General features: G+C 35.1%; 3 protein-coding genes and 1 pseudogene across 7 annotated transcripts in view; 1 reads left to right on the top strand and 3 right to left on the bottom strand.

Moving 5' to 3' along the window:
- Positions 1–25,387, bottom strand: part of LOC125833971 (fructose-1,6-bisphosphatase, cytosolic) — a 312,269-nt gene that overhangs the window by 37,019 nt on the left and 249,863 nt on the right. The window lies entirely within an intron of this gene.
- On the bottom strand, positions 5,966–7,860 carry LOC125833953 (protein WHAT'S THIS FACTOR 1 homolog, chloroplastic). The gene has a single exon (XM_049513125.1). It carries the CDS (start codon positions 7,490–7,492, stop codon positions 6,233–6,235), a length of 1,260 nt encoding a protein of 419 aa, XP_049369082.1. The 5' UTR covers positions 7,493–7,860; the 3' UTR covers positions 5,966–6,232.
- LOC125833946 (pentatricopeptide repeat-containing protein At3g61360) lies at positions 11,233–15,218 on the bottom strand. 5 transcript variants are annotated; one of them, XM_049513115.1, is made up of 7 exons: positions 15,123–15,218; positions 13,130–14,760; positions 11,985–12,177; positions 11,821–11,871; positions 11,670–11,733; positions 11,441–11,582; positions 11,233–11,343 (listed from the first exon to the last, which is right to left on the bottom strand). In XM_049513115.1, exon 2 carries the CDS (start codon positions 14,661–14,663, stop codon positions 13,149–13,151), a length of 1,515 nt encoding a protein of 504 aa, XP_049369072.1. In that variant the 5' UTR covers positions 14,664–14,760; positions 15,123–15,218; the 3' UTR covers positions 11,233–11,343; positions 11,441–11,582; positions 11,670–11,733; positions 11,821–11,871; positions 11,985–12,177; positions 13,130–13,148. The 5 variants fall into 5 exon arrangements, with proteins under 5 accessions (XP_049369072.1, XP_049369071.1, XP_049369070.1 ...); XM_049513114.1 differs by having other exon boundaries at positions 11,441–11,550; positions 11,821–12,177; XM_049513113.1 differs by having other exon boundaries at positions 11,517–11,582; positions 11,821–12,177.
- LOC125833955 (F-box protein At5g07610-like) lies at positions 17,863–19,088 on the top strand (annotated as a pseudogene).

A 25,387-nucleotide genomic window follows, 5' to 3' on the forward strand; every position in this document is an offset into this window, starting at 1 on the left:
TATTGAGTTACTTGCCAAAAAAAATGACACAAAATAACTATTTTGTGCCCATTGGGTACCTACCAAGATAATTGTGATAGTGTATAGATTATTAAATTTTAATTTTTTAATATTATACAAATTCTATGATATTTACGTTGATTCTTGCTTTTTATTTAGTCAGAATACCTTGAGATCCTCTTAAACTTGACATGTTTTATACAATACTTAAGACGAGAATTTAGAGTTTATATATTCTATAAACAAAACTTATTAGTTTCTTAATAAATTATTCATAAATATTAAATAATAAATACATTTTTAACACAAATAAAAAATCTATGTGAAAGCTACTAATTTTGTTACATTCATAGGTGATAACTTTGCTTCTTTACATTACATATTCATTTTTTTTTCTAAGCCATATATGCCTCTCCTTTGATCTTTGAGTTTCGATAACCTCGATTATTTGACCTATTTCACCGAATGAAATTACATTGTCACTATCTATTTTTTTTTAAAGTCATGATGACAGTAATTATAAAACAAATCAAAATACAATAATCAAATAATGTGATTAAATAAGTCTTGACAAAAATAATGCAGAAAATCACTTTGAAAATATAACAAAAGATAAATCATGATCCAAGATCAAGTTTAACAAGTCATAAAAGACTAAAAAAAATACAAATAATATATATTGTTTCAGACACAATAACGTCGGAGGATTATCAACCCACTTATTTTATTCTTTTCAAATTCAGCTCAATCCATTTATTTGGTACCTTTATTCAAAATGGTCAAAAAAACACTTCTAGTGTCTATCGAGTAATTTTGTTGAATAACTCTATTCCTATGGAACCTAATAACTCCACATGTCGGGGGGACATTTAATGTATGGAGGATTGTTTAGATGTTGGTTATGAGCGAGATATAGTATAACTCCATAGTCTTAATAATATTAACTAGTAATCTGAAAGAAAGTTGACAATCTAAAAATGCTTAAAGGTTCAAAAGTTTAACTGTTAATGCTTTTTGCTATTTAGTTACTATGAATCTTGTGACTTCATATCAAATTTTAAAACTGCAACCACCCCCCCCCCCCCCCCCCCCCCCCCCCCTTGTCATCCCTACAAGCAAAATGAGAAGTACTACAGCTAGCGTTAGTACCGGCCATTAGATGGTAGTAGCTAGGACATTGTTAGATCGAGCCATGACTTTTGTCCAATCGATTAGAACTTGGCAAATCGTCTTATTGTTGGCATTGCAAAGAAAGCAGCATGCATTTTCTGCAATTCCAATGTGATGTAAGTACGAGTCGTGGAGAGTCTGTAATGGCAACAGAACCAAGATAAAAGAAATAATCTTGCAAGGTGAGGATTGATGAGGAGAAATCCTAAACATGGCTTGCTGCTACTACCAATGTATCTACAAAAGAAAATAAAGGTCATTAATGAATCAACTTATTATGATTAGGAGAATATTATGATCAGTATAAGAATCAACCAACCAAAACATACTGCAGAACTTGTTAAAATAATTACATATCTCAGTAAAAGGCATAGCTATAAAGGAAATAACTTCTTTCTTTTCTGCTAATTTGAGAACACTTTAACATAATCATCACATATGCACATTGACTTTTCTTTAGAAGTATGACTGAGAAGAATAAAAGAAACATACTAAGAGCTTTTATTGGTTTATGATGTGGCTCTTCACATTTTCCTGGTGAACAATCCATTTTGTTCTTTCATTACAGCTCGATTAACACCAGTTGTGGATATATTGAGTAAGATAATCCTTTCTCGAACTCCATAACATAGCATTTCTAATTAAAAGGTTGTATAGTGAGGGGGAAAAGGGCTCAACTGCTCAAGAAAAATAAAATGGTTTGGGAGTGGTTTGGTAGGTCAATCGTCTGTCTGTCATGCACACATTGTGCTCCTATCCAAGTTTGACCAATTCTCTTAGCTTAGTGCAACCATATGGTTGAATATAAAACTGCTTCGCATAACCAAATGGCACAAGGTTAGATTTGACATAAAAATTCATAACATACTTATTCATATCAGTTTTACGCAAAAGTAATATTCTGAATTCACTGCAATGTACTCTAGTGTTGAGCTTTTAATAGAACAATGATATGAACTTTTAGCATTTGGTGGGGTCAGAATAAACATATAATACTGAACAAACAGATGTTCAAGGAAACCAGTTGTTACCATAGAAAGAGAATCCAAAAGCTAGTTAAATAGGATCACCACAAGGAAGATCATACAACAACACTTTTGTGGACTTTTTGCCAAAAGTCCACTAATTTGGCAAGAAATACACAAAAGTGTTCCTATTTAAAAATTTAAGGGTAGCTATGGAACTTAGCAAAATCTTCCCATATTTCTTAAACTCCATGCCCAGTCAAACTACATCACATAAATTGAGACGGGGGAAGGGGGGGAGTAAGTTATTTCAAGATCTTATTTTAGAAAGTCTGCTAATACAAAAGACAAGGTGGAATACTGTTTGCAAAAAGCCATGATCACCATTTATTGATTCTCAAGTAAGACCCTTGGTCCAATGGTTTGGTTGAGTTTTCCTTGTCATAAAAAGGTTTATGGATCCTCTTGATTTGAATTCTAAGCCACTTATTTTTTACATTGAAAACTCTAAGAACATTAGTATCAGGAATTGTGAAGTCAAAATGGTAAAGTTATCTTTCAGCACAATGCACAACTTTATTAAGGGCAACACATGTTTCTGAAGAGTACAGGATAGATGACTGTCTAAATATTTTCATTTTTTTTCTGTAGTCCATACTAGGAATTATGGACATGAATTTCAGTTGTACTATTTCTCCAGAATGAAAGCTCCTATGATTATTATTTTTTATTGAGAAGCAATATATGCCACAAGATGGTTTCAGTAGGCTTCAACATTAAAAATAAAAAGAAAGAAGTTTATAGGCCCCATAAGCTGAATCAGAGTGGTTTGTGGTAATTTGTTGATTACCGTTGCTAAGTGTAGCACTGATCTTCTCAGTCATAGGAAAAAATAAAGAGAATGAGAGAATATTTCTCCAGTTAATAGTATGTGAACTATAACGCTAACCTCATCATTACATTTAGTGGTATTTAACTTATATAAAGAGTTAATCACGTTAAATTCCCCTCTCCACCCCCACCTCCTCTCTAAAAAGGTAAATTTCCTGCCCCTGTGACGATATTTCTAGACGATCACTGGAAAAGATAAATATTCTACTGATAGGTGATATCAGATCACAGACCCCAAATGAACTTCAATGTTAAGGAACACTATGTTCTAATACAAGTTGATGATGCAATATCAAAAGGGCCAGTGATGGAACACTTCAGCAAAATGTTGTGGATGCAATATTTCACAGCTGGTTAAGCCGTTAATGATCGGTTTGGTTAGAAACAATGAACAAAGATTTTGGTCTATGTTCCTTAACAATTGAAGAACTACTGTGTCCCATTTCCATTTCATGGAAAATGTACTCTAAAACATAGAAATATGAGAAAGTGCAATCCACATTATAATTATCCCCTGAAGTCTGAGGGACCAAACTGAACTGCCAAGTCCAACTGTTAGCCAATACATGCAGGATTCCAACAAATAAACGTGCAAAGATGCACTTTCACATTATTATTTTTTATTCTTGAAAGAACACTTTCACATTTTATTTTCTTTTTGAATCAGTAAAATGAAATTTTATTCAAAAGATAGCATTACGATGAAATTGTAGTATGCACAACCAGAAAACAATGCACTTCCAATCATACTAAATGTTATGTCTGGTATTCCCCAAGGTAACTTGTATTAGGCCAGATATCCAGCAGAGAAAATATATTGCGGCCTCTCCTTCCAAATTGTTCTCTAAAGGTCAGGCGCAAAATAACATAACTGGCTAGCTGAGAAATTTTCTTATTTCTTCTGAAGAAGTATGTGACACAATCATTCTGTCAACCAGCAAGCCAACCAATAGTATTCATATCCATCTTTTTATTGTGTTACCCTACTGCTATCTGTTCCATCTTTTGTGGTTCATTTTTGTTATCCTTAATGCTTTCAATGAGAAGCTCCCAAATAAGGCATTCTCTTGAGCTACTTCATCATGCATGCCTTAATTATCCAACAGTAGATTGATGTTCTCACATTTTCAATCAAGTAAGCAGATGAAGCAGACAAGCACTTAATTAGTTTTGATTAGTTGATTTCTGAAAATAAATGGACTATATAAGATCTTCACTCAATTGTTTGTCTTATGTAAGAAAGAGAAAAGAAGCAGACAAGTAGATATACATATCCGTCTAATATTAGCAAACTGAATCCAGAGACATTCTTGTAAGCCAATTTGTAAGGTTCCAACTTGTAAAGACACTAACTACAGAGTTATGATTGGAAAACAATAAGAAAGAAGAGCACTTACCGAAAGTTTAATAACTGAATTTAAGAACCATACTCATACACCCAAATTAACCTGGGATGCATATGCGCTTCGGCGGGAACCGAAGTCTCTAGCTCCTTATGCTTCAGATACTGATCTAGAATTGTACACCTAGCTGTTTCAAATGCAAAGTACCCAAGAGCTGAAAAACAAGCACTATGAAATACTCTAGGACCCATTCCCCTTGAAAAACCAGTTCACCTTTCTCCTTTCAATATCTGTCTAACAGTAGCCAAGACGCCAGTAACCATAGCAACGGCAACCTTATTGGCAACTTCAAAATCAAATTGAGTCATTGACCTAGTCTTCACCACATCCAAAAGCACTGTTAGTGAAGCTGATGTTGCATCAGCCAGTGCCCCACAACAAACACTCTGAAATGGCTCCAAATGCTCCCTTTTTGTCTTTCGCCTTCAAGTAATCAAACAATGAATAACTCAAGGCCCCAGCAGGGAAATTCCTCAACAATGTAGCACTATAGCCAGCATAAAATCCCAAGATTCCATCTTTTTCCAAGATTATCATCAGTACCTGCCAAGACCTCCCTTTAGCCCCAGACTGAATTCTATGGGTACGTAATTCCTTCAGCACCATTATAGCAGATAACACTATACTCCCTTTGCACCAGCTGTTGGTGGAATAAGCACAGAAGGGTATAGTGGAAATCTGGACAAATCCTAAAATACACAGCAGAGGAAGAAGAGCCAAACTCTTAGTCTTTGAACAATCTGGTCATAACTGCATATATGACCTAGTTAAGATTGTCTAAGGAAGTTAAATAGGACAAATTCAGAACATTATACATTCATTTGAAAACAATTTCATAAAAGGCAAGACCAAATAATAGATTTCAAATAGCAAGGAAATTTGATGATAGCACAAGAAAGCTGCCAATGCCCATGAATCTTCCCTCTGTCGTACTTCTAACATCTTCTTTATTTATTTAGGGGCTAGAATATTTCAAGAAGAAAGGGCTCATCCCAACTTCAAGTACTGAAACAACATTAAAGTAACAAAATTCAAGCCTACACTTTTCTTTGAAAAAACTCTTAGAGCACAATATTAATAGTTATATTTACACCTTTAACTGAGCTGAGAGAAGTGATGAAATTTGACCTACTCCCACCCTCAACTTAACAGAAAATACTTCAGCCCATAGAACACATTTTCTATGTGATCATTACACATTTTCTTTTTGATCACTAAGTAGAACTTCTAGATAATGTCTATCATAGCCCCCAGCTTTGACAATTACAAATCAAAAAGCCCTGAACTTTTACGTCTCAAGGTGCTCACGAATGCTATAGTAGTGGAATCTTACATGAAGAATCCACAGTAAACGCATGGCTATACATTTAATGTATATATTTCAAATTTGATCCAAGTTTTAACTTAGAAGAAAAGAAAAAGATGTGTTACATTAAGAATACCATAAATAGTATAAAATATGAAAATGGTGCAAAATGAACTGTACAAGTGGCACAAAATCTTTTTATCCTTCTCTATTTCTTGAGATCAAAAAAATCAGTTTGCAAGTCTCAGGACCTCTCAACAACAAAAAGACATTTAACAAAATTAATTGAGCAGATTAGGTGCAGACATATATCATCATTCAGAAGTAGCCAATCTTTACCTGAAACAAATATATAAGGAGAGAAAGAAAGGAGCTGATCCTAACTGATTCTTTTAGCTCATCTTCTAAGCTTTTCTTGGTAGGGCAACAGGGAGAGGCACAAGGAGATCAGAGAAATAAACTGATGTTAATATGGATATGTTTACATCTTCCATTCCTTATGGAGCATTGTCATCAAACAGAACTTTGTAAAACCGCTTTCTCTCTTCCGGATCAAATATGCCACCTAGATCTCCTCCCTCCTTATCTTGTTCTGATGTTTCGTCGCTTTGGTTCCTCCTTTTCTCTGGCTTTGGCATTATCATGCCTCTGTTCCTCTTCTTTTCCAAATTTAATAGATAATGTCTGCGATTATATTCATGGAGTCCCTCCTGCATCAATTCACCAAACTTTTCCTTGACAACAAGAAGAGGATCCTTTTCAATCAGTTCAGATCCATTATATGCTTCCCTCAGGAGAACTGTGTAGATTTGGTATCTGTTAGAAACATAGAATATTCCAGGATGTTTGAGCAGAAAAACATTTAATTTCTCTGGTAGACATAATTCTCTTCTAAAATGGCCCAATTTGAAAATTGATGCTTTTTTCCACAAGGTCAATGACAACAATTCATGCACCAACCCCACTGTTCTCTTGTCCATTTCTTTTGAGCCCTCCACTAAACCATCAAATCCTGAATAAGGTGAAATATATGGAGTAGAATTAAAATCTTCAAACCTTTCCAATGATTTGACCCAAGTTGGAGGCAACGAGCACGGAAAGCATGGCTCTCGACCATCCTTTTTAGCCATTTTTTCGATTGCAGAAATAGCTAAATCAGGATTCCACGCTGTGAGCTCTATCTCCATCGAACTCCGTCTCCCAGTGTGGTTAACAACTCTAAATATTTGAGGGTACTTGGGTACAATTCTCAGCAAATAATCATCAGGAAATCCAAAATTTCTCCTCAGTTCATTAAGTTTCATAACATTCAACCTTTGATCACGGGTCATCATCAACAACTTAGCTAATCGGTCTGCGTATAACGGTTCTTGCATATCCTTTACAGACTCTTCCTCTTGAGTCAAAAACATCATTCTTTTAGTCATCCCACAATAATACTCATCATTCTCAAGGTAGACTTCAAAGCAACAAGGGTATTTTTTAAGCCAATTTAAAGCTTTGCCTTGAAGATCAAGAGTCTTGAACTTCTTTTGCAGATACTTTACTGATGCAACCTGGTCAGGACATCTCATAATAATGTTCTTAATCTGATTATTAACTACCCATCTACGATTTCTATGTAATGCAGCTTCAAGATCTGGATCTTTCTTCATTGACCAGAGAGAAAACCTTCGCACAAGATGAAAATGAAACATTGGATCACATAAACTCACGTACCCATTTCTTTGGGTTTTCACATAAATCCAAGTTGCCATTTACTAATCACCAATTACACGGTATGAGCTATGGGTTCAGACAAACAAAGTTCAAATTTTGAACCCAGATACTCAAATGGAAATGGGGTTAGCGGTATTCAAATTTTGAATGCCCTAGAATGCGATTATTATGATTTCTCTTCGTTCTCAAAAACAACAACATAGAGTCTGCTACAGAAAACATATGAAAATCAATTCAGAGTCACTTGAAGGCGCTATTTGATACTCATATTGAAAACCCAATTGCTTAAATTTGCAGAAAAGATGAAATCTTGCTTACTACCCAAACAACGAGGGAACCGATAATCGGAGAGGCGAAGGAATCTTGGATTTTCTGCTCAATTTTGTATCTCTTTCTTGTTTTGTCTCAGACACCGAGGTGGACAAATAGCGATATCTTTGTTTAGATGATTGTTTTTACAAAAAATTAAAAATAATGGGCAGAACTATTATGAAAAGTTAGAATAAAAAATAAAATATAGTTATTAAATAATAATAAAAAATAAAGATAAAATAAGAAAAAAATATTAAGGTAACGAAACTATTACACCAAATTGATCCTTGCATAAAATGGATATTTTATTCTTACCTAATGATAAATATACAAATGGATATTTTATTCTTACCTAATGATAAATTTAAACGATACAATATAATATAATACAATGGGTTATCATCATCCAAACAAAGTGTTGGTGGTATAGTTTTTAAGATATAGTCAGTTTTTTTAAAGAAAATTATTTAATATTTGGTCAATTTGTAGCAAGTAAATTACGCAATATATCTAAAGGAGCTATTTAATTAGCCGTTTGTTATAAAATGAAGATAGTGTATAAAACTTAAATAGCAAGTAGAGAGATATTAGTAACTTTTCTTTGGATATTTTGGTGTTTTTTCTAATATAAATATTAGAAGGGGATATATATATATATAGGTTATAGACTTTGGAACAAGAGTATGTTACTATTTGACCACATTGACATCCACATAGAGGCGAATCTAGAATTTTTCGAACATGGGTGCACCAAGTAAAATGTATTGAAGTGAGAATTGATCCTTAATCCTCAAGGTCAAAAGCTCAACATTTAACCATATGGACCATTTAGACTTCTTGTAGTATGGGTGCAAGAATATAATATTATACAAAATCTTAAAAAATTTACATATAAAATATCTAATTTTACGAAGAGACCACGGGTGCGGGTGCCCTATTTTTTGGCTGTAAATTCGCCACTGCATCCACAATATTTTTACGGAAAAAACTTGTGGTGAAACAAAAGAGTTAATACGAATTGAGAGTTTCCACATTAAAAATTTTGCCAGGAAACTCAGTTACACAAAATTTTTGGTTAAGGAAAGAAAGAGTACAAGACATATTATACTCCCCTAATTAAATATCATTTAATTCTTGTTATACTATTACTTAAACCACATGGTTAATAGTATATCATATAACGCTTATTATATCTCTTTTGTATTGTATGTTCTTTGATATACATTGAGGCCTTTCGGAAATAGTCTCTCTACCTTCATGAGGTAGGGATAAGTAAGATGTGCATATACTCTATCCTCTGCAAACTACACCGTGTAGAACTGCTAGTTAGTACTCCTAGTATGGTTAATCCACAATAGATAGTGGAAAGATGAATACAGAAGAAACTATTGGGAATAAAACACTTGTTACCTTGTCACATGAGGACATAACATTTTCCTCAAAAGACAAGTTTTGTACTAACTAGGCTCATCCATTGTTTCTATAATAAGAGTTTTGTGTTCTTATGACAATCAACAAAAGGCCGATGATAAATCTCTTTAGTATAGAGTTCAATTCATCTGACAACAGAACAGTGGCGCTGTCATTGGTAAGCCTGTGAGTTACCTCAACCTGCAAAATGAGAAGCCAGTATGTAAACACTACTAGTTCAAGGTATTATAACTCTGTTTGACAAAGAAAATGGCAATTATAACTAATAAATTTACACAGAAACAGAAATCAACATATTGATAGTTTAATGCAGTTCAACATTAGAAGAATTCTACTTACATATGGAACTAATACAGGGAATAACATGTCCCCTCAGACAGTCATTAGTTATCTTGGTTCATGGGAAAAAAATTATAACTGATTGAGACATTAAGATCAAGTGCCATAACAAACTAATGTTTTCCCATGGATAGACAGATTCAGATTGGAGGAGGCATTTTGAGTCATTTAGTTCATATGCACAGATTTAAAATTGTAACAAACAGAAGTCTACGTGAAAATCATTCAGTTGTTACCACCCAAGCAGTTGGATCTTATCTCTATTTTTTGGCATTTCCATCTCTCTACTCAAATGTGTTTTATTTGGTTTCCAGATTTGGAAATCTTTTTAAATATAGGGATAAACTTAGTTCCACGTTGACTCTTGATGACACATGACAAGCATATCACCCTCCCTCTCCCACCGTGCCACGTCCAGAACCCCCACCCCCACCCAAAAAAAGAAAGAAGTTGGCATTCTTTCTCACCATGCAAAGGTTGCCATTCTCCCTTCCCTTACCATGCTGGTACTTCCCTCCTTCCCACCACAAGCATCCTCTTTGCGCTCCTTCCCATTAACTCCACAGCACCAAGTTCAGCATTTTTCCTTCCTCCCAACTCCACCCCATATGTCTTATCTTCTCCATACCCAAAGATGCAACCACTAGACATCTTTCTTCCTCCTTCCAACCAATCTAACCTTACACCAGAACCCCTATCCACGTCCTTCATAACTCCAAGCAGCCCTTTAACAACATGGGGAACATAGAAAATGATGGTCAAAAAGCACCTCTGCGAATTAGGCATATTTACTCACAGGTGAAATGTGTTGGTTGAATTGGATATGTTGGAAACGCAATGGACCTTTTAAAGATGGACTCAACTCATTTATTAACCCATTCAATCCCTTCAGAACCCATAAAAGCAAATGAAGTAAGACTACTGTTACAAGTTAAACCTTCTATGATTTTAGCTTCAATGAAAGAATGACAAAAGATTACTTTCTTTTTCTTTTCACAAAGGGTTGACACTTCGAACAAAAAGAAAGAAAACTAAAAGGAGGACTGAGAAAATGATAGCAAGCAACGCCATGACTAGAAAAATCGCATTCAGATCTTGTGTCTTTGAATTGAACAGTTGAATATGAAAAGTAGACATTTTGAAGATATTTCAGTCTGACTAAATTACACAGTTGTGACCAATTGGGCCACCGCAGGAGGTCATTCTATGTGACATGTAGCGAACTTGTTTATATTTAATATATATGCACCACGTTCAGTTTAAATAATTGATGGAGCTAAAGTCCTGCCTTCTCCCTCCATGTATAATTGCATATATATGTTGAACTTCAGAAAAAATCATGAAATCAAGGACTATCCCAGATGACAACCACTTTACAACTTGTATTTTGCAAAACTGATGATGGAGATAAGTGATTAATGGTAGTGCTTAGAAGTATTCACAAAATCAGTAAAGACTACCAAGCGACCAGCAGGATACACAGTCAAATATTCAATTATTTCCAGCAATTAAACATCTTCCATCCAAGTGACATGAAACTACCCATGTTTAGAAGTCGATCAATAATTTCCAAAAACCAGCTGTTTGGGGAAAAAAACTGAGAGAGGGGGAGTAAATAGATGGCTGATAGTGCCAGACTGCCATCACACTGATTGCAACGCAAATCATGAGGGCATAACAGAAACTGGGGAAGTACCTTTCAGTATTTAGATCCTTCCCAGTTACTTCTGATGGGATCTAAGTCATAATTTTAGACGGCACTGCCGAAATGATACTTTCTAACAATTATATGCATTGCATGTAGCACCTGCAATGGCAAAGTGTCCCATATGAAGGTAAGCTATCAAAGTAACTTCTACAGATCTACAAAATAAGGAGTTTAAGGACTAAACTGAATAACAAACCTGTAATAAGTGTGATGACATAACCTCTTTTATAGGAAAAACTTCTATCAAAGAAAATAATCTCTCAGGATGGTACCTGCTGACCAGCCCTGTGTATATATCCAAGAGGCCTAAGAGCATCAATCTGTTGCATCTCAAAGAACTGGCAAGAAATAAACTCAATTAGCCTTTATTAGCTATTGTTGAGGAGAAATAAGACTATACATATTATATCCAAAAGAAAGCCGACCTTGTTAACTAAATTAACCATTCCATTACTGTGCATTGTAGATTTAAGTGCTCTCTGAAGCAACCTATCAAAATTATAATAAACAATCAGACACTGAGAAAATAAACACACAAGTCGTTTCTGATGAATCTATGAAGAATAGATTACTCACCATTGAAAGTGCCAACTGAATCACAAAATTGTGAGCAGATGCCCCCTGTGGCTGCATGAAAGTTTCATAATCATAAATGTTAGCACAACAGCATATGACATCTGAATAGAGGACATTTTGTTGAAGTAGTGATCACATTGAACTGATTATGAAGAGTAACATACCTGACAACCGATAAAACGGTGCAAAAGTTGGTGTAAGGTTGGTAACTGTTCAAGCAACTAAATAACCTTACTGCCAGATATCAAGCAAATAGAGCAGAGGAATTTTACTCTCCTTTGTCAATAGATCAGTTGCATTTAATGTTTCTGAAAACCCTCCCCATAAGCAAATTTGAGCCCAAAACACCAACAGCACCTAAGTTTAAATGACCAAAAGAACATATAAATGATAGTAATACATGAGCAAGACAAAATGCCATGACATTTCAGTGGAATTCACACAAGCAATAGATTACTATAAGGAGAAATGGTCTAACCCATACTTGTAAACTCATTGCAAGGAAATCCAAATTGAGATAAAATTAAATATCAGGATTCAGGTAACATCTAAAGTAGAAATTGGCCTGGAGAACCTTGACACCTTAGCCTTAACAAATAGTAATATAACGTATAACGTCTACATGTACTCATCTAGACATACACAACTGTAGAGGCTGCTGTGAAAAATGAAGTCTACTGCCACTGATAATTCTCAGCATTTAGCAGGAAATATGTTCCCATAATGGTCTTATACTAACAACAATACAATGACAATTAGGAAAACCAAAAGCAGAAAACCCATAAGCATAATAAACTTGCATAACCTAAACTCAACGAATGAAGATTGTGGAAGAGCCTGAAATACCAAAACAAATTCATGATGCATGAATCTTTCCATTTTATACAAGTGTTCAAACATTTCAGAGAGAGAAGAAAAGGGAGCACACGCCACATGAGTAGAGATAAAAGATTTAGATATAAATCACGTGCTTGAGGCCAAATGCTCATCGTACTTAAAAATGATCTTTTAGCATTCTTGTAAAATAACAACAGTAGAATTTATCCAATAAATCTGAAACAACACAATAGAAACACAGTCTCTCTTTGCAGAAAAAATCCGATAGACAGTTTCAGTGGTCATGAAACAGCTATGCGTCACGGCAACAAAAAATTGAACCCAAACAAATAAAAAGACCATACCAATACCATTGTTACACAAATTCCAACTAAAACAGAGCACTCATTAAAACCAAAAGGAATATTTAACTCACAGAAATATCTCAGCTATGGTGTAGAATCAAATAAATCAAGCAAGTAACTTTATTCACCTTACTTACAGCTCTGTACCTAGGCTGTGCCAATAGTTTGTCCATTAGGAGGCAATATCATTTCTAATCTCTTTGTCATTTGATAGAGCTTCTGTAACTTTTCCTCCTCTCCCAGCTGTAAGAGAGACCTCTTCAACATCTGAAACACTAGCTCGCTCATGTGCCTACCCCTCTTCAACATTTGCTCAGAGCACTCAAATGCTTCTTCAACTCTCCCACGGGAGCACAATCCTGTGACCAGAATTTCTAAAGAATGGCAGTGTGGACAGTGCCCTTTATTCATCAGGTAATTCCATAAGCTCAAACCCAGATCAATTCTCTGGTTTTCACAAAAGAATTTCATCAGCATCACAACAGTACGTGCCTTAGGCAAGAAATTTTTGTCAACCATCCTTTCGTAAAGATCAATGACACCACCAACATCATTTGATCTTATCAATCCCCATAACATAGTGTGATAAGTTAAATTGTCAAACTCAATATTTTTCTCCTCCATCTCATCCATTAAGACTGCTGCAGATTTGACATCCCTGGATTTGATAAGAGAACTCAAAAGGGCATTATAGGCTCCAGTGTCTGGTTGAAAATTTCTCTTGAAGATTTCATTGAAGAGTTCCTTAGCTTTACTTATATTACGAGCAATCCCTGCTCCATGAATCAAAGTTGTTATTGTTTCTACTGTAGGCAAGCAATTTACCGTATCCATTTCTTCAAACAGCTTCAAAGCATCACCAAGACGACCTTTCTTGCAGTATGCATCAATTCTTATACTGTATGTTACGGAATTAAGCTTAAAACCTCTTTTAACCATCTCATGGTAAAATAACTCTACGGCAGTAATATCCCCTGATTCCTTGAACCCCAAAAGCAAGATATTCATTGTCTTGGTATCAGGTGGGAACCTAGAATGGAGTTTGTTGAATACTGAACGAGCTTCTTTCATCTGCCTCTGTGAGCAAAATGCTCGAAGAAGAATATTGAACTCTTCGGTGCCAAATTTCTTCCCGGGGAATAAATGCTGCTCCATCTTCTCAAATGCTTCAAGGGTATCTTCATAGGACTGATATTTTGCTATTCTTGATAGCATGATGCTCAATGACTTAAGGGTGAGCAACGACGGTTGTAGCTGTTGAATTTTCTTCATTAGTTCCCAACCCTTATCAAAGTATCGCATTCTTGCTAGTACGTGAAGTGTCTTCTCAAATGCATCAGAGGTTGGACTATACTCAGGATGGTGGAGGCAGAACTCAAAAAATTCATATGCTTTAAGACCATTTGCATGTGCCGCAAATAGGCGACCAATGACATTTTCAACAAACATGGTAGACAGGATACTCGAAGAGACATGACGTTTAAGCATTGGTTGCAGAGGCTGAACAGGAAAAGGGTGGTCATTAATGATTCTAGCAATTGTTTCAACTTCATCTTTTGTTTCTGAAAAAGAATGAACCAAACTGCTTGACCAAAGGCGATGTCCAACAACTCGCAAAACTTGGCCAAATTTATCTATTCGAGTAGAAATCACAACCACCATTTTAAGTAACAAGTCAAAGTTTTGCACTTCAATCAATACAAACACGATAACAACCACACCTTATCCTATCTGAGTGAGCTGACAATCGTTTAGCAATCTACAGAGATTTAGAAATCTATTAGAAAAAGGCAGCATCTAAAAGCTCATCAACTCAAACAAATTAAAAGGTATCCTCTGACAACTCAAAAATAATACTCTAGCATTCAGTAAATCTTAACAATTTCTATAAAACTAATCTTAGTGATAACAATACTCACTTATACCACCAAATCATACCAGAAACTAAATGAAATTAAAAAAAAAACTTCTATATTTTGTTAACTATCAGCAACACACCCAACAGTTCCACTAATCAATATGCAAAACGAAAAAGCTGTTAAACACAAAGCAAAAAAGAAGGTTTATGAATATCAAATGCTTAGGTTAGGGTTCTGTAACTCACAAAAGTGAAAGATTTACTCTAGATAAGGAAGGCCGACCAGCGACCGGCGACCAGGACTGCAAATTCTGGAGCGGGTGCTTTGGAGGAATGGCGAAAACTACTCTCTGCTTAAGAAAAATTGCTAACCCGTTCGATTATTTGAGAGTATGAAATATCGTTGTACTATGACTTGAACATTTAACCATCTTTGGGTTAAAAGGTCTCTCTTTAACTCATAGCAACATAATTAGGCCTTTAACCAAATTTAGGCGGCCTATCAGTTGGTTCGAAAAGTAATCAATTTAGTTATTGGTTATCAATTTATAAACATGTTATATTGATAATTAAAACAATAAATACTTATTATGGATTTTTTATTGATTGATTAGCAGTCATAAATACTTTAAATTAATTGATAAAAAATATTTCTTTTAATTTAAATTTTTTTTGATCTAATTAGATAAATCAAGTTCTAATATGATAAATATGATTGAAAAAAGTATGAAAACACCCTTGAATTTGACACAATTTATTAGCTTCTTTCTCGAATTATTGACAGTATTTAAAGCATTTCTCGACTTGACCAACTAAACTTAGATATACTCCCAATCTACTACATGATATAGGAAGTGGTCTCAAACTCTTGTAGGAGCATGAAACTCTTAATAAAAAGCCGAAAGAATTGTTAAAAACACCCCTAAACTAGGCGAGAATTTAAGGGTATATTTCGCTCATGTTATAAGATCGGAGTGTGTAAATTCAGTTAGTCAAGTTAAATGATTTTTTTAAGGCTGTCAATAATTCATGAATGAAAATAATAATTCGTGCTGAATTTAAGAGTGTTTTGGGGAAATTAAGCAAATACCTCATAAAAGCAAAATAATTACAAACATATACCCTTTACATTCATACCCCACTAAATAATTACACTATTACCCCCCCCCCCCTCCCCCCCTCCCCCCCCCCCCCACACACACAAAACTAAATTCGTTTAACTGATACTAAATAAGTAACATATTCTGTATTGATATCATTAATGTGAATAATTTCACTTAATTGATATTAAATTAATATATATATATACTCTTATAATATCATTGAATAATGAGTAATTTCTGAACAAGAAACCTTAATGATACCATAAAAATATATATACACTTATATTATCATTGACTAATGAGTAATTTTTTAACAAGTTACCTTAATGACACCACACCAATATACATATACTCTTATATTTTCATTGACTAATGAGTAATTTTTTAACAAGTTACCTTAATGATACCACAACAATATACATATACTCTTATATTTTCATTGACTAATGAGTAATTTTTTAACAAGTTACCTTAATGATGCCACAATATACATATACTCTTATATTTTCATTGACTAATGAGTAATTTTTTAACAAGAAATCTTAATGACACCACAATATACATATACTCTTATATTAACATTGACCAATGAGTAATTTCTGAATAAGAAATCTTAATGATACCAATACAATATATATATACTGATTTAGTATCAGTTAAGTAAAATTTTCAGCCTTAATGATACCAATACAATATATGATAATGATTTAGTATCAGTTAAGCGAAAATTACCAGCCTTAATGAAGGGGTATGAACTGTAATTATTTATGAGGGAATAGATATTTCTTGAATTACTTTAAATTTGATATGAACATGTAATTATTTTGAGTTTTGTGACTCATTTACGTAGTTTTTCCTATTTTGAATACTTATCTTATCTTGATTCGACTTATTAATTCGATTTTGGATCATTCTTGTCTATTTATGCCTATAGGCTATAGCCCATCAACCCCTGCAAGAGCCATTTCATTTCACTTTTAGCCAATCAAGCATTTTTTCGATTGGAGCTAAACCAAAAGGGATATTATTTTCTTATAGAGATTGGTGCAACTCAACTGGATATCAAAACTCACACAAAGCAACATTTTATTTTATTTTTGTAGAAATTTGAGGTGGCACAATCACATATTTATTTGAGCTACACTGACATCATCTTCTTCCCCTTTTTTATAATTCAAACGATACTTGTATGAATAAAGAATTGTGAAAAATATAATAATGGCAATTGAGATTGGTTCAAACTTATTTGAGCAGCTGAAAAATTGATGAAGAAAACGACAGGGTTCACTCTTAAATTGATGTATAACAATGTGGGTACATTGTTTATATACAATTATATGTTATTTATATATGATATACAAAACACATTATTATGTATATATCGTATACATAACAATAATAACATATCTAATGTAATTCAAATATCTTTCATTCCTTTTGATACTAGAGAATAAATAACTTAGTAAGATGAAAAAAAAAAAGAATTTAAAATACAAGTTTTCGAGAAATAAAGAAAATAATATAATTATTAGAATGTAAATTAGCTCGTTGTCATCAACTCACCATCAATCATAGTAGTTGAATAATCCTCTCTTTGTTTTTAAATATTGGACAAGTAAAAATTGACGGATGAGAAAATACAACCGACATCTTATAGATAACGGGCAAATGCATTGACTCGAGAGCCAATTTGCATGTAAGGAATCAAATCCAATAACCAAAGTAAAATAATGTTGAGTTTAAGTATAAATAATATGTTCATTTGCCTTTGATTTATTGAGAGAAAGATTAATTAATAATCAACTTGAGTTGAGAAAGAAACGTTCACAACAAGCTAAAAATATTGGCAAACTATATAATAAGTAGCACATGGTCCAACTCTACACAAAAAAAAATCAAAATGAAGATTATCAAAATAAAAAACTGTATATCATCATTTTCTGCAAATGAAGTGTTTCCTAATGAAGAACTTCTGATAGAAATCTTCCAGTAAAATCACTCGTACGATGCAAATGCGTCGTGAAAAAATGGAATTATCTCATCACTAGCCCAGAATTCACCCGTCTCAGAGTCCCCTGTTTCAACCCTGGTCGTGGCCTATTTTTGCACTGTTCTTCTTTCTTGATCAACCCTCTTCACGAATTCATTCCCTTCACCCTCGAAAATCCAATTCAATCACCATTCCACAAGCTCATTTTCGTAGACGATCCTTATGGAATTAGAATCCTGCAATCTTGTAATGGACTTTTGCTATGTTGTAGTTTTCGCGTTCATGGACCTAATGAAAATTACTATGTGTACAACCCAACAACACAACAATTTGTTACACTTCAGAGACTAAGAGGGCATGGACAAACTTCCAAGGCTGTAATTGGGATGAAACTAGCGTTTGATCCATGGAAATCGCCAAATTATAAAGTGATTTGCATTCGTTTGTCTGATGAAGTGTTTCCTGATGATCAACACTATCAGGTCGAGATTTATTCATCTGAATTTAAGAAATGGAGGGTCGTGGGTTCACCTTTTCTAGCTCGTTACGATATAGGATTCAGGTGTACTGGAGTTTATTGGAATGGTTCAATTTATTGGGAATGTGGTGACAACTCGTTACGTTTCAATGTGGAGCAAGAAATGTTCGCTAAGTTTCCCATGCCTAACATTAATGAGAGTAGAGTTGCTTATTATGGAGAGTCTAGTGGATATTTGCATCTAGTACAAGTGCATAGTCGTCAAAAGCTCACTTTCTACAACATTTACGAGATGAATAGTGATGACACGGAGTGGTACATGAAGTACCAAGTGAATGTTGAAGATGTTGTTAACACGTTCCCTCATATGATTCGACATTATCATGATCCAACAGACCGGAATTACTTAGCGATGAGTGTGCTTTGTGTTGTTAGAGGGGAGAAAGAGGAGGAGGCCTTCATGATTTTGCACATTCCCAAAATGGTCATACGTTATAACTTGAGGGATAACACATTTTACAAGCTATATGAATTTGGAAATAATAGTATTGAAGAAAATCAATTTGAGGATGAAGATGAAGATTATGAGGTCCCTATTTCCCTGCAGTTTGATAGGTTTAGTGCTTTCCAATATGTTGAATCTTTATTTTGTATGTGAGGTCATTTATTTGTAATGTAATTGGAAAAAAGATCAACATGAATTATGTCCATTATTTTGATTTCCAATGTCCAACTTGTTGTCCATTAATCACTTCATTCTCTCCATAAGGAAATGGTTTTTGATACAGTGGTAATAAATTATCATTAGCTATTGGTGTATGGAATAGTACTAAAATTTGGCATATATTTACTCTGCCCAAAATAAGTGTCACTTGAACTTATTTCAAGTCATTAAGAAAAAAAAGATAGTTGTTGCATGAATAATTGCATATGATTGAGAAGAAATTGAATGAGAGTAATACTTGCGCTAGTTCGTTTATCAAAAGACAATTTTTATTAATTTTATTTCTGCTACTTTCTTTAATTATGTCAAAGGCATTTTCTAATTACTAAAGAGGACAAGTTGAGGATTCATTTGCTTTAACTATTAGGGGTCGTTTGGTTGGGAACTAGTTATTTCAGGATTAATTATTCCATCCTGTATATGGAATAACTTATCCCATGACTATGGTATAAATGGTGGGATAAATTATCCCAAACATGTCAACCAAACAAGACACCAAACTTTTATTCCAGGACTATATATTCTTATCCCTCACACCAAACGACCCCTTAGTTTGCTAGAAGAGACGGGAACGGCTCGATATACATAAATTTGAAGGACTAAATAAGTGTTGGACTATACTTGAAGGTAGGGGTGACAAAATCAATCCCAACATGCTCAATCCGTTCAATTAGGTTAAGTTTGAGTTGGTTATTGACCCGTTCATTCATTAGCTCAATCCATTTCAACTCAACCAATTTCAATCCATTAAAATTTGATTGATATGTAACCTGAATTGACTCATAACAAATTTTGTCAAAATATTTTTTAAAAACTTTTTTTCAATTTGATATGTTATATATATAGTCATAATTAAAAAAAATAAGAATTTTATTAGGTACTAAAATAGTTTAAAAGAACAAATAAAACAATTAAGTTTAATAAAAAAATTGAGTTGGGTTGGGTCTTGACCTGTTACCTAATACATTTTGATCCAAACAAATTTGGATTGAATTAGATCTTGATATGATTATTGTCTTAATCCATAATAATCCGTCCAAATTTAATCCAATGTGTCCAATTGTACAATATTAAACTTGAGAATAATTTTTGTTTGAATAAAGGACAAGCTTTTAATTTTGAATAGCTTTCCTCTGCATAATATTTTTTTCCCTCCACAACACTTCTTTCCAAACAGAGCAAATTGAATTGACTAGTTGTAAATAAAGAATTAGTTTTTTGAATGTTTACATCTTTTAAGTAGTTTTCTTCTTACATTGGTATTTCCCCCTAGCAAAATTTTCTAAACAAAGATGAATTGAATTGAACCAATTCATTTTTATTTGATGTCCACCTACTTCCACCATTTTCAACTCACATTAACTTTTCATTTGTTGTCATGTTTCTATCTTCTCTCCCATTGTATCACAAGTAAGAAAAACAAGAAGCTGTCTAACTTTGGGTTTTCTAATTTCAGGTTAGTGTTTCTCTGCATTTTTTTCTTGCTCTGGAATGTTGTTCTTTTCTTTTGTCTGTGTTTTTCATATTTTTGTTTTCTTCTACATTGTTATTAGATTTCTCTGTAAGCACAGTCCCTCCAGCGAACACAATCTAGATAGCTCCGGTGAAGTACAAATCGGCGGCAAGGCATACGCCTCTACAAAGCTTCCTCGTTGCTCTTGGCCACAAAACCTAACATACAAAGAAAATTGCAGCGCCATGCACTTGCACGATGAAAAGAGAAAGAAGTAATTTGTTCTTAAAATTTTGAAAAACCCTAACCCCTATTTTCACGAGGCTCAAAACACCTATTACCAGACCCAATTCTTGGGTCAACCCGCGTAAACCCCTTAACCCATTTTTTCCAACACATAAAACAAACCGAGAACCCATTTACCACTATTACCTTTGAAAAAGAAGAGAAGCTCGAAAACTATCAGATTTGGGCTTAATCCACCATTTTTTTCGTCAAGTAATTCCAAGATCAGGTAACCCCCACTACCTTATGTTAAGTTCACATTTTCTGTTACTACTGTACTTAGTTGGTTATTATTGTACATAGTTAGTTAGCATAAATAAGTAGTTAGTTGATGAGTTGTTATCTGCTAGTTGCTATTCATAGTCGATTAGGAAATTCATTTTAGATTGATTGTGGGTAAAACTCTTGTATATAAAAGGGACACAGATGTAACACTCAAGCACATGAAATAATATTTTTCGTTTTTCTCTTCTTCTGAATTCAGTTTTCTTCCGGAACCTTCAATGGTGGTTTGGGATTTTTAGCTTGAATTTTCTCATGGTATCAGAGCTAGTGACATTAGATATCCAATAGATCAGAGTAGTGTTTCACATGGAATAAGGACAAACTTTTAATTTTAGATAGATTTCATCTGCTTAATATTTTTTCCCTCCACAACACTTCTTTTCAAACAGAGCAAATTGAATTGACTAGTTGTAAATAAAACATTAATTTTTTGAATGTTTACATCTTTTAAGTAGTTTTCTTTTTACATTGGTATTTCTCCCTAGCAAAACTTTCTAAACAGTGATGAATTAAATTGAACCAATTCATTTTTATTTGATGTCCACCAAATTCCACCATTTTCCCCGAAAATTTCGTAGGTTGAACTAGAGCCTAAACGTAGTGTCAATGAGGTATAAAATGAATTCCCCTAAGTTAGTAGACCATCTAGGTGTGCTATGGTGGTCTATGAGTTAAGGCCTAAGGGAGGAGTGCCAAACAAAAAGGGCAAGCCAAGGCCTAAGGCCAAGGCTGCCCCAAATTTGGAGCGACTGCCTCAAACTCTACGGCCATCACCACGGCTCGTGGGAGGCTTCGTGGAGTTTCCTTGGTCAAGAGGAGTGGGACCTCCAAGTGTCCCAAACACTGCCTCACCCTTCACGAGAGGGACCACGATTTGTGGTCCATTTCACGGCTCGTGAAGGTGGGCGTGGAGTTCTCTTAGCTTTTAGGGAGTTTGGGGTTGTTAGGGTAGCTACTACCCAAGGCACCACGGGCACCACTACGGGCCATGATGCACTTGAAGAGGGAGAGGGGTGGCTCGTGACATCACTTGGCACCAAGGCTTGAAGGCCTTGCCTCCACAAGGCCAAGTCATGACCAAGACCATCACCACGGACCATGGTCATGACCACGGATCGTGGGAGGCTTCGTGGTCTTGCCTTGGCCAAGTGTTGGCTTGTGCACGTAAGGGGAGCCACTGCCTCCAACACCACGGGCAGTACCACAGCCCGTGGTGCACTTTCACGATCCGTGAATGTTGGCCGTGGTCCCTGACGGGGACCATTTAAATAAGGAGTTTTGTGACTTTTCCTTATAAGTCCTATTTAAGTAGGGGTGTTTTGGGTATTTTAGAGGTTAATTATATATTGGTTTTTAAGTCTAAATTCACAAGTTTTGGTCATGATACACAACACCCAATTGAAATCAAAACTCTCCCCCTTCTCTGTAAACTCTCTCTCTAAAAACCTTAGAAGAAGAAGAATACATTGGAGCTAGGGTTTCAAGGTTCTTTCCCAAATTTCTTAGAGTTTCTCCATTGATTCTCAAGGAATCAACTAAGGTATGGTTTCTTATCACTCTTGGGATTCCTTTCCCCAAGAGGTCCCTTCAAGATAAATTTCAAAATCTCCAATTTCTAGGTTTTCAATCCAAAAACGTGGGTCTTCTTTCTAAAGTGAAATTGATGTTATAAACTGAATGTGATTGATGTTATATGAACAATTATGAATGAATTTATGTTGTATTTGTGGTTTCTTGAAGAATTCCCCATGAGACCCATGTTTCTCCTTCTTTTCCTAATTCTAACCATAGTTTGTGTTGGATATTGAGTGAAGGCTACGAATCGAATGTGATGTTATGTAATTCATGTGTGTATGATAATTCTACTCTAGGTTATGTATAATTTCTATGAAATTAGGGTTGAGTCTTTGAATGAAGCCTTGAAGGCTATGAAGGGAATATGTCAATTGCTTATATTGATGTTGATTATGTATTACTTCGTGAATTACCTTGTATTATGTATTGGTTATGAACTGATTGGTGATTGTAGTATGAATGTCCTATGAAGGGGAAGAAGGTATAAAGGTTGGTTCTTCTTTGAACTCAAGTATGAAAGGAATTACTTAGATTGTAATGATGCTATACCTAATGTGTTGTTGTGGTGTTGATGACCTAGTTTCCTCATCCTTAACCCTCTACACTTGAATTAGTTATGAAATATGTATGTATGTTATGGTATGATTGCTATATGTTTGAAAGGTAGTTCTTATGATTATAGTGTAATGTAAAGTGAAAGGGTTACTCACTTACTAAGTGTTTCTAAAGTGAAAGGATCGTTACTCACTTATGAACACATATGAGCTATTATGGTAAGATGTTTACATAAGAGTCTAGTAAAGGCTAATGTGAACTTATGTGATGACTAAAGATGATTACAAAAGGGAATTATATACTTAGCACCGAAAGGGCATGCAAATGATATGGGGGTCTCACGTTTAGTAAGTCCGGCTCCCCATATGGGTTTCCTCACGTTTGGCAAGTCCGGATTACCCACGGTATATGTTGTCTCATGAGATGGAAATCCCCCACGTTTAGTAAGTTAGGGTTTCTAGAATGTCACGACCCGATTTCTCAAATCATGATGGCACCTACTATAACCCACCAGTAGGTAAGCCAACCCGTAACCCGGAACAACAAGTAATGGGTCTGAGGGTAGAAACTAAACAAGAGTAGGCAAATAACAATATAAATAGGCGGAAGCAAACCAAAAACATATATACAAATAAAGATCCCTCCCAGAACCTGGAAGTCACTAGTACAAAGCTACTAACAAAATGAGTACAAGTCCCAAAAGTGGACAACAGAGACTGGACTGTCTCGAAAGGAAAAAGACAAGTCTATATATACAGATGGAGACTGAAATAGTACAAAACGCCGTGTGCTCACCCCCGTCTCCGGATTAGACTGCTCCAAGCTCGATCAACGCTGGCTACTAGTGCCCGGACCTGCATCACGAAACAGATGCAGAGCGTAGCATGAGTACCAAAACAACCGGTACCCAGTAGGCATCATAGGCCGACTAAACTTGAAAAGTAAAGGCAATATGAAAAGAAGAAATAACACAGACCGAAGTCAAGAACTAAAATCTAACTAACAAGGGAATGCACACGAGTGTACAAAGAACTAACTAAAGTAATCTATAAGCTAACTACACCTAACTGGGCCCCCATAAGCCTAGAAGGTACACTCGTGCGCAAGTTAAATAAAAACCCGAACGGACTCCCATAAGCCCGACGAGTACACCAAATAACTATAGCTGAAGAAGATTGCATATGAGAACCCAAGAATGGAGAACACGAATCAGAACCTCAACCCTAATTAGTAAAATCTGACAGTACGGAGGTCGGACCTCTAACCGGATGCTTACCAGAAGTACCCAAGTAACCAATCACAAATAACAAGTATAAGAGGCCGAAACTTTAACCGGATGCTCTATATAAGTATCTGGAAAATAGAGGCCGGACCTTAAACCGGATGCTCTATATAAGTATCTGGGCGATAGAGGCTGGAACTTAAACCGGATGCTTTATAAAAGTATCTGGGCAATAGAGGCCGAAACTTAAACCGGATGCTTTATAAAGGTGTCAATGTAGCTGCTGAAAGAGTCCTAATCGATCCACACTCATAAATGTCCATGGAATGCCGTCTATACTTAGCCAATCAATGTAAGTCCTTGGAACCAAATCAAAAATCAAATTCAAATTGCGAAGTAGAACTAGTGTCGCCGATGTAACTCGTGAAGCCGTAACATCGGGGAAAATAAGGATAACTATAGTCGGAGAAAGAGTATCGCCTAACTAAGGCCCAAACTATCAGAATCAAGTCTACTACATCAGCCTACAGGGATCTAAGCCGGCCGAGCGACGTCAGGGCAAAACTAAGGCCTATTGGATCCAAATAATGTCTTTCTAAGGCAAGCCCTAGTCAAACCTAAACTAAGGCCCAACATGCTTCAAATAAACAATAATTAAACATGCAAGCACTCCACATAGCGAGGAGGGTCCGTTAATAACACAAAGCATGCTCACAGTTACCCAATAATTCCTGAAATAGGCCGAAAACATGATTTCTTAACACCTATGCAAGATTCAATGACTACCCAACCCAAATCCCAACTAATCAACATGAATTCACATTCTCGAGCTCAATCTAAGAGAGGAAAACCATAGCC

This window comes from Solanum verrucosum, unplaced genomic scaffold, assembly GCF_900185275.1.
Source record: "Solanum verrucosum unplaced genomic scaffold, falcon-dt-bn FXZP01000108.1, whole genome shotgun sequence".
Classification (NCBI taxonomy): domain Eukaryota; kingdom Viridiplantae; phylum Streptophyta; class Magnoliopsida; order Solanales; family Solanaceae; genus Solanum; species Solanum verrucosum.